At 43.6% G+C, this 13,512-nt stretch overlaps 1 protein-coding gene across 1 annotated transcript in view; it reads right to left on the bottom strand.

Moving 5' to 3' along the window:
• Positions 1-13,310, bottom strand: part of slc23a3 (solute carrier family 23 member 3) — an 80,469-nt gene extending 67,159 nt beyond the window's left edge. The window contains exons 1-2 of the mRNA XM_048599081.1: positions 13,043-13,310; positions 9,801-9,961 (exon numbers count right to left, since the gene is read on the bottom strand). Of these exons, the coding sequence (XP_048455038.1) occupies positions 9,801-9,961; positions 13,043-13,153 (272 nt within the window). The 5' untranslated portion in view covers positions 13,154-13,310. The remainder of the gene's footprint in view (positions 1-9,800; positions 9,962-13,042) is intronic.
• Between the last annotated feature and the right edge of the window lie 202 nt (positions 13,311-13,512).

The raw sequence follows: 13,512 nt of genomic DNA, 5'->3' as shown, positions 1-13,512 counted from the left end.
TATAATATATAGTTATTAATATAATTTTCTAGAGTTTGGAATTTAAGCTGGTAGCATATGGGTTACATCTGTATGTGTAAGGGAATTGAACAGTTAAATAGGCCACTCTTATCCAAACGATAATTTTAAATCAGTATGTGTCAGAGAGCAGATGACTGAAAGCCTCTTGGACACTATTGGAAGCTTATTTATATTGTAGGGCTTATGACAGGAGTAAAAAGAAGGCAGGATACACAAGTTTATTTTCAGTTAGCTAAGGGCTTTTTTTAAATTCAGTTCAAAACAGACCTGATTAATGATGGATACAAGAATAGTTTCTCTTACAAAAAGGAATTTGTTTGAGTAATTAATGTGATGCTACCTCAGTGTAAGGACTTCAGTTTGAGAAAACTTCCAGACCAGGAGTACTTGGTTAGAAATCTGATTATTCAAAGCTGAGAAATTCTAATTTCTCAGTTGTGTTAATGGTCAAAGAAAGAGGCTTCACAGTTCAAGGTCAGGACTGAAATGAAAGTAAATGAAATTAAGTCAAACCTGTAGACTGGGCAGGAAAGGAAATTTATCTTGATTTTGATTAACTGTAAAGGAATGGTGTTGGGAATAGGTTAGATTTTACTGGATGTTTGAGATCTTTCAACCTATGTTATATATAGGTAGTTTGGCTTGTTTTATTTTGTTTTTATTTCTTTGGCATTGTAAGCTTATGTTTTATTGTTAAACCAAATCTGCAGCTTGGAGTGCTTAAGTTTCAGTGAAAGACTATCAGACTAAATAGAAAAGAAGACTTCTTCTGAGGAAGGGTCACCAGACGCAAAACGTTTAGTCTGTTTTTTCCTTCACAGATGCTGCCAAACCTGCTGAGCTTTTCCAGCAACTTCTGTTTTTGTTCATGATCCAGCAAACTAGATTTCATCCTGGAATCTGACTAGCCCAGTAGTATCATGCGTTGGGATCATAACACTTTCAGTAACGTAACCACAAGATTAGAGCCTGGTGTATCTCTAAATACAGTGGATTGTAGTATTTAGCCTATTCTGTAATAAACTCTGTTAACAGTTGTGGACCTTGCCTTAATTTTATCCAATATACAGAACCATAGAATTACAAAAGTACAGAAAAAGGCTATTTAACCTATTGAGCATCCCACCTAGCCTGCACACTGTGAGCAATTTAGCATGGCCAACCCACCTATCTTTGGCTGTGGGAGGAAACCAGAGCACCCAGAGGAAACCCAATGCAGACACAGGGAGAATGTGCAAACTCTACACAGACAATCACCTGAGGGTGGAATTGAACCTGGGTGCCTGGTGCTGTGAGGCAGCAGTGCTAACCACTGAGCCATCCTTTATTTTGGCCTCAAAGTCATGGATATGGGCATAAAACCACACTGTAAAAGACATACCACCAACTGTAAACAGCAAACTGATGTATTTTCTCATGACTCAACACTTAAAGTTTCTTTCTGTCCAGTTTTAATTTCTAATTCGTGTGCGTGGATTTTTAGTGAGTACATTGCATTTCTGAGGCCCACACTAACCTTTTAATACCTTTACACAGGTTGGTAACAATAAACGTGATCTTCCACTTTGTTAAAAACTTGAGTAAATTTTCTGGCTGATTCTTTGCAACAATCTTTTCAAATTTTAAATTCATTTGCTCCCGTCAAGAGAGGTGGAAATGGCAGGGAGGGTATTCCAACCTGCCTCGCCTGTTCACACTAATTGAATAACTCTTTCAAAGAGACAGCACAAGCACAATGTACCAAATGGCGTCCTTCAGCTATGAAAGGGCTAGTGCGGTGATTTTTAACTGTCGACGTTCGACCTCAACAGGAGCAGGAACTGGATCTCAGCACAGAACAGTCTGTGATAGCATTTGGCTGATGAGTTACCCAGAGGTGGAAATCAGTGTGATACATTAAAATCCGGAAACTGTTACGGTACAGAGAACATCAAAACGTAACCAGCAATAAATCCAAGGTGCATTTACATCATAACTTCTAACAGTGAACATAAAAAACAGCCAACATGTTGAACAAGTGCCCAAACTGGCACCAAAGAGAAGCAGTGAGACTCTGTAGGAGGGGAAAGAGTGATAGTGCTTCCATTCAGAGTCCCTTCTGTCCTGAAGTACTGATTTACGCTCTTAGACTCAGTGAGAAGCCAAATTCCCTTTGCGTGCAAGCCAAATGGGATAACATAAATGCAACCCTGCTGTTCACATTGCAGACACAGGGCTTCGGTCAATTGGCTGAGGGAGCGGTCAGATACATTCAGCAACTTTCAAGCTGCATCTTCAAATAAAACAAGAGAAGAAGAAAGCCCACAATGCTAAACAAGTAATTAATTGATTGGGAATCATCTTGGGATTTTCTGGTACCATATCGAATCGACATACATCAGTCACTTTCTGAACTTGCTGCAGGTAAACCTCTTTGAATGTGTTTTCTTTGGGTCTTTCTTCCTTGCTGTGCTCTTGTCCAATAAATCATTCCTATGTCACCCTCACAGTGTCAAACAATCACAGAACTGTTACAGTCCAGAAGAAGGCCATTAAGTCCATCATGCCTACACCAGTTCTATTCCTTAGCACCTATCTTCTGCCCTTTCATACAGTCAAAAGTCATACAGCATGGAAACAGACCCTTCAGTCCAACCAGTCCATGCCGACCATGTTCCCAAACTAAACATGTCTCACCTGCCTGAGCTTGGCCCATATCCCTCCTAACATTTTTTATTTATGCACTTATCCAAATGTCTTTTAAATGTTATAACTGTATCTGCATCCACCACTTCCTCTGGACATTCGTTCCACACATGTACCACTGTCTGTGTAAAAAAAAGTTGCCTCTTATGTCTTTTTTAAATCTTTCTCCTCTCACCTTAAAAATATGGTGTCTAGTCTTGAAATCCCCAACCCCAGGGAAAAGACACCTGCCATTCACCTTATCTGGACCCCTCATAATTTTATAAACCTCTATGCGGTCATACCTCAACCTCCTACATCCCAGTGAATAAAGTCCCAGCTAATCCAGTCTCTCCTTATAACTATGAACCCTCCATTCTTGGCAACATCCTGGTATATCTTTTCTGAACCTTCTCCAGTTTAATAATATTCTTCCTATAGCAAAGCGACAAGAACTGCACACATTACTCCAGAAGAGGCCTCGCCAACATTCTGTACGACCTCAGCATAACGTACCAAATTCTACACTCAATGGTCTGAGCAATGAAGGCAAGTGTGCTAAATGCCTGCTTAACCACCGTGTCTACGTGTGACGCAAACATCAAAGAATTATGTATCAGAACCCCTAGACCCCCTGTTGTACAATATTACTCAAGGCCCTACTTTTAATTGTATAAGTCCTGTCCTTGTTTTTTTTTACAAAAATTGCAAAAAAAAAACCCATTTATCCAAATTAAACTCCAACTGCCACTTCTCACCCCATTGAGCCAATTGATCATGATCTCTTTGTAACCTTAGATAACCGTCTTCACTTCCTTGTAACCCTGCACACCATTTTGATCCAAATAACCATCCAATGTCCCTCTGGAATGCCTCAGTTGAACCTGCCCTCCACCACATTTCCAGGCAGTGCATTCCAGATCCAAACCAGCTGTTGTGTGAAAAAGTTTTTTTCTCACATCATCTTTGCTTGCTTTGCACATTGCTTTAAATCTATGCCCTCTCACTCTTAGTCCTTTTACAAATGGGAATAGCTTCTCCTTATCTACTCAAGCCAGCCCACACATGATTTTGAAAACGTCCATGAAACCTCCTCTTAGCATTTTTCCCTCCAAGGAGAACAGCCCCATATTCCTCAATCTATCCTCACCCAGACACACTTTTTAAGTATTTCAAGTCTTTATGAGTATCTGCATGTATCTTTAATGGGGAGGTAATGGCCTAGAGGTATATCACTGGAATATTAATCCCAGGTAATATCCTGGAGACCATTGTTTGAATCCCGGCATGGCAGATGGTGGAATTTGAATTCAATTAAAAGGTTGGAATTAAGAATCTAATGATGACCATGAAACCATTGTCAATTGTTGAGGAAAAACCCATCTGGTTCACTAATGTCCTTTAGGGAAGGAAACTGCCACCCTTATCTGGTATGGCCTACATATGACTCCAGCCCCACAGCTATGCAGTTGACTTTTAATTGTCCTCTAGGATGGGCAATAAATGTTGGCCACATCCCTTGAAGGAATTTTAAAAAATATAGTCAAGGCTGAAACAGGCAGATTTCTAATCATTAAGGATCTCAAGGATGATGAGAAAATTGGAGTTGAGGATTATCAGATCAGCAATGATCTTCCTGAATAGCGAGCAGATTCAATGGGCTGAATGGCCTGTCTTGCTCCTATGTTTTATGGTCTTAAGAGTGAGAGATAAGCGGAGGTACATCTTAAATCAGGGAAAGAAAAGGACTTACACTTTTAGACCACTCTACCTGCCCCGGCCACATCCGGAGTTAGCCTCCAACCTGTCATTAACTCCTCAGTTGCTGTTATACAGGACTGGATGCTCTAATCTGTGCAAATAAAGATCCCACCTACAACCATGAGATGGATGGGCAAGTGTTATTGCAGAGACGTCATTCCCTCAACCTGGAAATCAATTGCGAATTGCAGAGAAAAAAAATGAAAGATTTTATTTCCCACGGAAAAAGGAGATGGCTGAAAATCTGGATCAGAAATCAACAGCTCATTGCAAAAGAAACCACACAGCTACTGATCGAGATTCCCGGGACAACATCTTGGCATTAGATGCATTAATAACATTTTCTCCAAGTCAGCACAATGTCATTTTTGTTTATCCACGCATGGGGTGTGAGTGTCTCCAGCTGGGCCAGCATTTGTTGCCCGTCCTGAGAGGAAATTCACAACAGGTAAATGAAATTTGGTCATTTATGCTAAAGGAATGGAGTGTAAAAATGGGGAGGTGTTACTGCAACTGTACAAGACATTGGTGAGACCTCACCTGGAGTACGGTGTAGTTTTGGTCCCCCTTCTTGAGGAAGGATGTTGTTACATTGGTGGCGATTCAGAGGAGGTTTAACTGGTTTGATTCCAGAGAAGAAGGCCTTATTTTATGAGGAGAGATTGAATGGTTTAGGCCTACACTGGTTAGAGTTTAAAAGAATGGGAAGTGAACTAAACAATGCTTTTTTTTCCCCCTTTATTCATTCATGGGATGAGGGCATCGCAGGTCAGGCAGCATTTGTTGCCCATCCCTAATTGTTAAGTTAAGGCTTAACCACATTGCTGTGGATCTGGAATCACACATAGGCCAGACCAGGTAAGGATGGCAGTTTCCTTCTCAAAAGGCCAGATGGGTTTTTCCTGACATTTGACACTGGATACATGGTCATCATTAAATTCTTAATTCCAGAAATTTATTGAATTCAAATTCCACTATCTGCTGTGGCAGGATTCAAACCCAGGTCCCCAGAACATTATCTGGGTCTCTGGATTAACAGTCCAGCGATAAGATCATTAGGCCATTGCCTCCTTGGAACACTAAAGGGCATTGACAAAGTAGATGTAGAATGGATATTTATGGGGCAATCTAGAAATGAGGGGTCATAGTTTTAGGATTAAGGGTAACACATTCAAAACAGAGATAAGGAAAAATTACTTCTCTCAAAGGATCATGAATTTGCAGAATTCACTCCACCACAATGCAGTGGATGCTGGGACATTGAGTAAATTTAAGGAGGAGGTTGGCAGATTTGTAATTAGTCATGGGTTGAAGGGTTATGGAGAGTGGGCAGGAAAGTAGAGTTGAGGCTGAGAAGATCGTACTAAATGGCAGAGCATTAGATGGGCTGAATGGCCCACTCCTGCTCCTAGGTATTATGTTCACTTAAAGGTCTCAGGCTCCATTTTAACAGATTGATTGTAACAGTCATGAGGAGAGAAGCTGGACCACCATTGGACCATATTTCTATTATTTCTGGGTTGTGAAATCACTGACTAGATTAGTATTTATTGCCCCATCCCTAGTTGCCCCTTGAGAAGATGATGGTAAGCTGCCCTCTTGAACCACTGCAGTCCATGTGCTGTAGTTCGACCCACAATGCCCTTAGGGAGGGAATTCCAGGATTTTGACCCAGCGACAGTGAAGGAACGGCAATATATTTCCACGTCAGAATGATGAGTAACTTGTAGGTGATAGTGTTCCCATGTATCTGCTGCCCTTGTCCTTCTAGGTGGACGTGGTTGTAGTTTTGGAAACTATCTTTGAAGGATACTGAGTGAACCGTGCAGTGCATCTTGCAGCTAGCATGCAGTGTTGCCACTTTGCAGTGTGGAGTGAATGAATATTTAAGATGGTCGATATGGTGCCAAACGAGTTCCTGCTTTGTCCTGGATGACATTGAGCTTCTTGTTGGAGCTACACCCATCCAGGCAAGTAGGGAGTATCCCGTCACAGTCCTGGCTTGTGCCTTGTAGATGGTGGACAGGCTTTGGGGTGCCGGGAGGTGAGTTACTCGCTGCAGAATTCCTAACCTCTTTATATGGTGTGTCCAGTTGGGTTTCTGGTCACTGGCAACCCCCAGGATGTTGATAGTGGGGGATTTAGGGATAGTAACGCCATTGAATGTTGAGGGGTGGTGTTTAGATTGTCTCTACTAGAGATGGACATAGCCTGGCATTTGTGTGGTATGAATGTTACTTGCCACTTGTCAGCCCAAACCTGGATACTATCCAGATCTTGAATGCATTTGAACATGGACTTCTTCAGTATCGGAGGATTTTCAAATGGTACCAAATGTTATGTATTTGTTGGCGAACATCCTCACTTCTGACCTTTGCCACAGGGAAGGTCATTGATGAAGCAGCTGACGATCATTAATTAAGTCTGGAATGAAATAGTCTCAGTGATGGTGCCCATGCACAATCATTGATTATAAAAACTTCTCTGGTTCGCTAATGTCTTTTAAGGAGGGATCTGGTCTGGCATTCATGCAACTCCAGACACGTAGCAATGTGGTCGATTGTCTTCTGCAGTGTGTTTAGCAAGCCACTCTAGTTCAAAGGCAACAAGGGATGGGCAACAAATGTTGTTCTTGCCAACAACACCCACGTTCCCATGAATGGATAAATGAAAAGCAAATAATTTACAATTTCAGATTGTGATTTTCTCACGGCTGAAATCTCAACCCTCTTGCCACTTTGTTTGCTTCTCCTCGTCTGATGGTATCTTAATCTTTTCCTTTTCCCTTTTCAAGGTGCAGAGGAGATTTACCAGGATGTTGCCTGGAATGGAGGAAAGGTCTTACGAGGAAAGGTTGAGAGAGCTAGGGCTTTTATCTTTAGAACGACGAAGGATGAGAGGTGACTTGATAGAGGTGTACAAAATGATCAGAGGTATAGATAGAGTAGACAGCAGAGACTTTTTCCTAGGGTGGAGGTAGCTATTACGAGGGGGCATAGTTTTAAAGTGAATGGAGGTAGATATAGGGGAGACGTCAGAGGTAGGTTCTTTACTCAGAGAGTGGTCGGGGCGTGGAATGCATTGCCGGAGAGGGTCGTGGAGTCGGCCTCATTAGGGGCATTTAAGCGGCTATTAGATAGGCATATGGATGATAGTATAAGGTAGGGGTGGAGGTTAAATAGACCTTAGGATTAGGGTAAAAGTTCAGCGCAACATCATGGGCTGAAGGGCCTGTACTGTGCTGTACTGTTCTATGTTCTATGTTCTATGTTCTAACCGCTCGCTTGTAATTGAAGGATCCAACAGAGTGTTTATTGCAGCCCACTGTGATCAACAAACTTTAGATATTCAGGCATGGATGTGTCTGGGATGGTATTAGTGCATTCCGTTACAAATGCTTTCATGAGCATGTCATGCTTCAAGTGGCTAGAGTTAAGCTGGAGTCTGAGACTGTCATACCCTCAGGTCACATTCTGCAATACAGCAATAATATCACGGGCATATATCTTAAAGGTATACTGACATACCAACTGTGAGACTTAACACAACAAGTCCTACACAAACATGCCATTTGATATTCACCTTCCACCCACCTTTTTGTTGTTTAAGGCCTGTGACACTCTTAACCTTTTCCAGTTGTGATGAGCCTGAACTGTGAACTCTGCTTTCTCTCTCTACAAAATGCTGCCCAACCTGCTGAGCATTTCCTGCATTTTCAGCTCACATTTCAGATTTCCACCTTCTGCAGTTTTATTTGGAAGCTCCCAAGACACTATGACCTTTTGAATGTGACCGCTCCAGATTTTCTGCTACCTGCTGCATTGAAGAGTTTTCCTTAGAACAGCCTGGGCCTAATTTTAACATGATGCCTCTTCATTTTGGACTAAGCCCCTCTCTCCTGGAGAATATGGTTTATTGCCAACTATCATTTTTATAATCTTAAACATCTCTCCAATTATACCGATAGGAATTACACAGAAGCATAGAAAATAGGAGCAGGAGTAGGCCATTCAGCCCTTCAAACCTGCTCCACCATTCAATATGATCATGGCTGATGATCCAACTCAGGCCCCTTTTCACACTTTCTCCCCAGTCTTTGATCCCTTTATCCCCTATATCTAACCCCTTCTTGAAAACACTCAATATTTTGGCCTCAGCTGTGTGGCAGAGAATTCCACAGGCTCAACACCCTCTAGGTGAAGAAATTTCTCCTTATCTTAGGACTACCCCATATCTTTAAACTGTGACACCTTGTTCTGGATTCCCCAGTCATCAGGAACATCGCTCCCATGTTTACCCAGTCTAGTCCTGTTAGAATTTTACAGGTTTCTATGAGATCTCCTCTCATTCTTCTAAACTCCAGTGAATACAGTCCTAACTGATCCAGTCTTTCCTCATACACTAATCCTGCCATCCCAGGAATCAAACTGCTCAGCTTTATTTGCATTCCCTCCAACAGCAGAACATTTTTCCTCAGATAAGGAGACCAAAACTGTGTACAATATTACAGATGTGGTCTCACCAAGGCCCAGTATATTTGCAGCAAGACATCCCTGTTCCTGTACTCGAATCTCTGCACTATGAAAGCCAACATACCATTCACCTTCTTCTCCTCCTCCTGCAGCTACATGTTTACTGTCAGTGATTGGTGTACGAGGACACCCAGGTCTCATTGCACTTCTCCCTTTCTCAATCTATCACCTCTCAGATATTTACCTGCCTTCTTGTTTTTGATACAAAAGTGGATAACCTCACATTTATCCACATTATGCTTCATCTACCATGCAGTTGCCTAGTCAATCAATTTGTCCAAACGATACTGCTGCATCCTCCTTACAGCTTACCCTGCCAGCCAGCCTTGTGTCAACTCCAAACTTGTAGAAAATACCTTATAGTTCCCTCATCCAAATCCTTGACGTATATCGTGAATAGCTCAGGTCCATAACTGATTCCTGGGATACCCCACTGCTGCCTACTCTTTGTTTCCTGTCATCATGGAATGCCTACTGTGTGAAAAGAGGCCATTCAGCCCATCGAGTCTGCTCTGAACCCTCTGAAGACCACCCCACACAGACCCAGTATTTCCCATGGCCAATCCACCTAGCCTGCACATCTTCATGACCGTGGGAGGAAACCCATGGGGAGAACGTGCAAACTCTACACAGACAGTCAGCCGAGGTGTGGAATCGAACCTGGGTCCCTGGCACTGTGAGGCAGCAGTGCTAACCACTGAGCCACTGTACTGCCCCATGTCAGTACACCACCCTCATGTTCTGTGTGTATTAATTTTACAGGCTAATCTGTAAAGTGGGGCCTCATGAATGGCAGCAATGAGCGTTTGAAAACTTGCTTACCTGCTGCCCAAGGTGGTTTGCAGCAAAGTGGAGATGCCAGAGGCAAAAAGGCTGGTAGCCATGAACTGGTAGCCATGTTGGCGGGCAATCTGGTCTGATGGGAGGGCATCGATGAGGAGGCAGTGGACAGTCTGCAAGAGGGCTGTCTGCACCAACACATGCTGGGGAAAGAGAAAGAGAAGGTGGTTATGAAGACAGAATAACAAACATCTTATAGCCCCTTTTCAACTCACCTGTTAATGCGGGAAATCCCAACAAGGCAGTTTTAGCCATGCATTCGAACAAAGGTTGATTCACAGCCATGCACCATTAGGGTAGGTCATAGAGTCACTACAACACAGAGCCTCCATGGACTGAGATAACAAGGAGTAGAGCTGGATGAACACAGCAGGCCAAGCAGCATCAGAGGAGCAGGAAGGCTGACGTTTCGGGCCTAGACCCTTCTTCAGAAATGATTTAGCTCTACACCTTGTTGTCTAAGATTCTCCAGCATCTGCAGTTCCTACTATCTCTGCCTCCATGGACTGGTACTTTCCTGGGTGGAGCAGCCACTCTCTCCAGTGAGCCTGATGATCCAAGCCTAGCATCAAGAAACCCAAGCAAAGCCAGAAACAATGGGACAAAGTCAGAAGTCACACGACACCAGGTTATAATCCAACAGGTTTATTTGGTATCACACAAGCTTTCGGAACGCAGCCCCTTTGTCAGGTGCGGTGAGAGAGCAGGGCACACAGACACAGAGTTTATAGGCAGAGAGATCAAGGGCAGAGAGATCAAAAGATCATACAACTGGTGTGAGTGGGGTGTCAGATGATAAGTCTCTGCAGGTGACCAAGAACGTTAGATGGTGAGTAAAGTGTTTATAAAGTCAATGTTAGTGCCGCGCTGTCATGACAATTAGGCAGAGCCATAGGAATGTACAAAAGGTCACACACTGAACTGTAGGTGTGAGGCTTTGTTCAGAATCTGTCTCAGAGTTTTAACCTGGAATCAGGCTGGTTTGATTCCAAAAGCGGGATTTTATAAGATGCCACACTGACTGACCAAGACTACAAATTGTGTGTTTTTTGAACAAAATAGATTGTATCTGCAAATAAACAAACTGTGTGTGTGGGTGTGTGTGTGTGTGGGTGTGTGTGTGTGTGTGTATGTGTGTGTGTGAGTGTGTGGGTGTGGGTGTGTGTGTGTGTGAGTGTGTGGGTGTGGGTGTGGGTGAGTGTGTGTGTGTGTGAGTGTGTGGGTGTGGGTGTGGGTGTGTGTGTGTGTGAGTGTGTGGGTGTGGGGGTGTGTGTGTGTGTGGGTGTGTGTGTGTGCGTGTGTGTGTGTGTGTGTGTTGGTGTGTGTGTGTGAGAGAGAGAGAGTGCACTTGAGAGAGAGTGTGCGTAAGTGTGAGAGAGTATGTGTGTGAGAGAGGGCCTGTGTGAATGTGTCTTGGGAATAAGAGAGAAAAACTCTCTACAATTTGCAGTCAGACCTAACATAAAGACTCATCATCTCAGCTCCAGGACATCTCTGCAGGAGTTCCTCAGGGTAGTGTCCTAGGCCCAAACATCTTCAGCTCCATCACAAATGCTCAGTAGCAGCAGTGTGTACCATTCAAACTCAATCAAAACTGCACATGCAGCTGCTGCAAGGATGCTTGGGTGGCAATCAGTGTTGGCATGCTTGTCACAGCATTGACTTCCAGTTCCAGAAGCCACTGCCATACACGGAAATCAGAAACCTGCACTGTCCGAAAGAAAATTAGACAGAATATTGGTACCACCTACAAGGTACACTGCAGAAACTCACTAGGGCTCCTTAGACAGCACCTTCCAAATCCACCACCACTGCCATCAAGAAGGACAAGGGCAGCAGATACATGGGAACACCAACCCCTGCAAATTCCCCTCCAAGCCACTCACCATCCTGACTTGGAAACGTATCGTCCTTCCATCTGGTCAAAATCCTGGAATTTCTTCCCTAACAGAACCGGACAGGATGGTATTCCTGCACCCTATGGAATCCAAAAGTTCAGAAAGGCAACACACCACCACCTTCTCTAGGGCAACTAACGCTGGCTGAATTAATAATGCCCACATCTCATAAATGACTTTGAGCTTATAATCAGATCTGCCATGATCCTATTGAATGGTAGAGTATGTTTGAGGGGCTGAATGGCCTTATCCAGTTCCTGATCCATATGTTCCATAGCCAATGAGGTAATTTAAAAGGGCACTCACTTTTATGAATGTGGGAAACTTGACCGTTATTTGGTGCACAGTAAGATCCCGCAAGCTAAGCTCCAGCACTAAGGAGTGCTGACCTTGAAGATAATGAAGCTAATTTCTCCTAAACACTCATAAAATCCTTTCAGCTGCACAGGAGGGATCCCAGGAATGTCATGTGTGCAACTCTACCCAAGCATTAAGTCAAATGTCATTCAGTAATCGCAGAGTGAATTATTACAAGCCTGGTAAGTAAACAAAAATTCAGAGCAATACATACACCGTAAAGACAATGAAAGAAGAAATCATAGCCTTACAGTCAACAGCAATGACTTATGTTTGCATAGCACCTATGAAGCAGAAAAAAATTCCCAAGACACAATACAGTAGCATTACTAATCATGGTCAGGCACCAAATTGTGTAATAACATATTAGGGCAGGTGACCAAACATGCAGCTCAAAATGAGCATTTTAAGAAAGATCCTACATTTGCACCCCACCTTCTAACTTCAGCGGTCAAAGCATCCACCCCTGACATTCAGTAGCTGCAGGGTGTTACATCTACAAGATGAACAGCCGAAATTCACAAGGCTCCTTAGACGCCTTCCAAACCCACAGCCTCCCCCATCTAAGAGACCAAGGGCAGCAGACCACTGGGAAATCCACCACCCACCCTTCAAATCCCCCTTATAGTTGCGGTCCATCCTGACTGGGAAATATGTAGCTGTTCCTTCACCCCGCTGGATCAAAATATTGGAATGTCCTCCCTAACAGCTCTGTGATTGTCCCTACACACGAAGGGCTGCAACTGTTCAAGAAGGCCCGTTCTTCACCACCTCTTGAAGGGCAGTTATAAATGGGGCAATAAGTGCTGGTCCAGGAAGCGACACCTTGGGTGGACAGAAAAAAGTGGATGAGAGGTGCAAAGCAACAACAAGGTTTCGGGGGAAGTTTACAAAGTTTAGCCCCTGGACTTAACACTGAATGGTGGAGTGACAGGAGTCAGGGGTGTGCACATGGGGACACTGCCCTACCTGCACTGCAAACAAAATGCTGAGGATCCAGGGAGGTCGCCGGTGAAAGGGGTATCTCGCGATCTCAGCCTCCCTCTTTGGGCCTTGTTCTGGGCTTCGACAGTCTTCCATGTGTCCGGGCTAATCATCGGTCCACCTCCTGACACCTCAGCGGGACCCTGACATTGTTTGTTCGCCACACAATTCTCACTTCCACACAAGACTGAGTACGAGAGGTGAAGAGAGAATGACAGAGAGAGAGAGAGAGAGAGAAATGAGAGACAGATCTCCCGAGTAGCAGAATGAAGTCTGTTTGACCTTTGGCTGTTCAGTGTTGGGATCAGTTCGGAATAAATTTAATATTAACCCGGGTGATCCGACTGGATAACCTCTGCTTATTTTAATGGTCATTAGAGGCATCCTTACTTTGCACTTTTTGTCTGATTAACTATATCAGAATTACAACCAAATAATGGGCATTGTCTCTGGCT

The sequence above is a fragment of the Rhincodon typus genome, chromosome 7, assembly GCF_021869965.1.
Source record: "Rhincodon typus isolate 14 chromosome 7, sRhiTyp1.1, whole genome shotgun sequence".
NCBI classification, from domain to species: Eukaryota; Metazoa; Chordata; class Chondrichthyes; order Orectolobiformes; family Rhincodontidae; genus Rhincodon; species Rhincodon typus.
The sequence above is the reverse complement of the archived record's forward strand: the minus strand, read 5'-3'. Positions and strand labels throughout refer to the sequence as shown.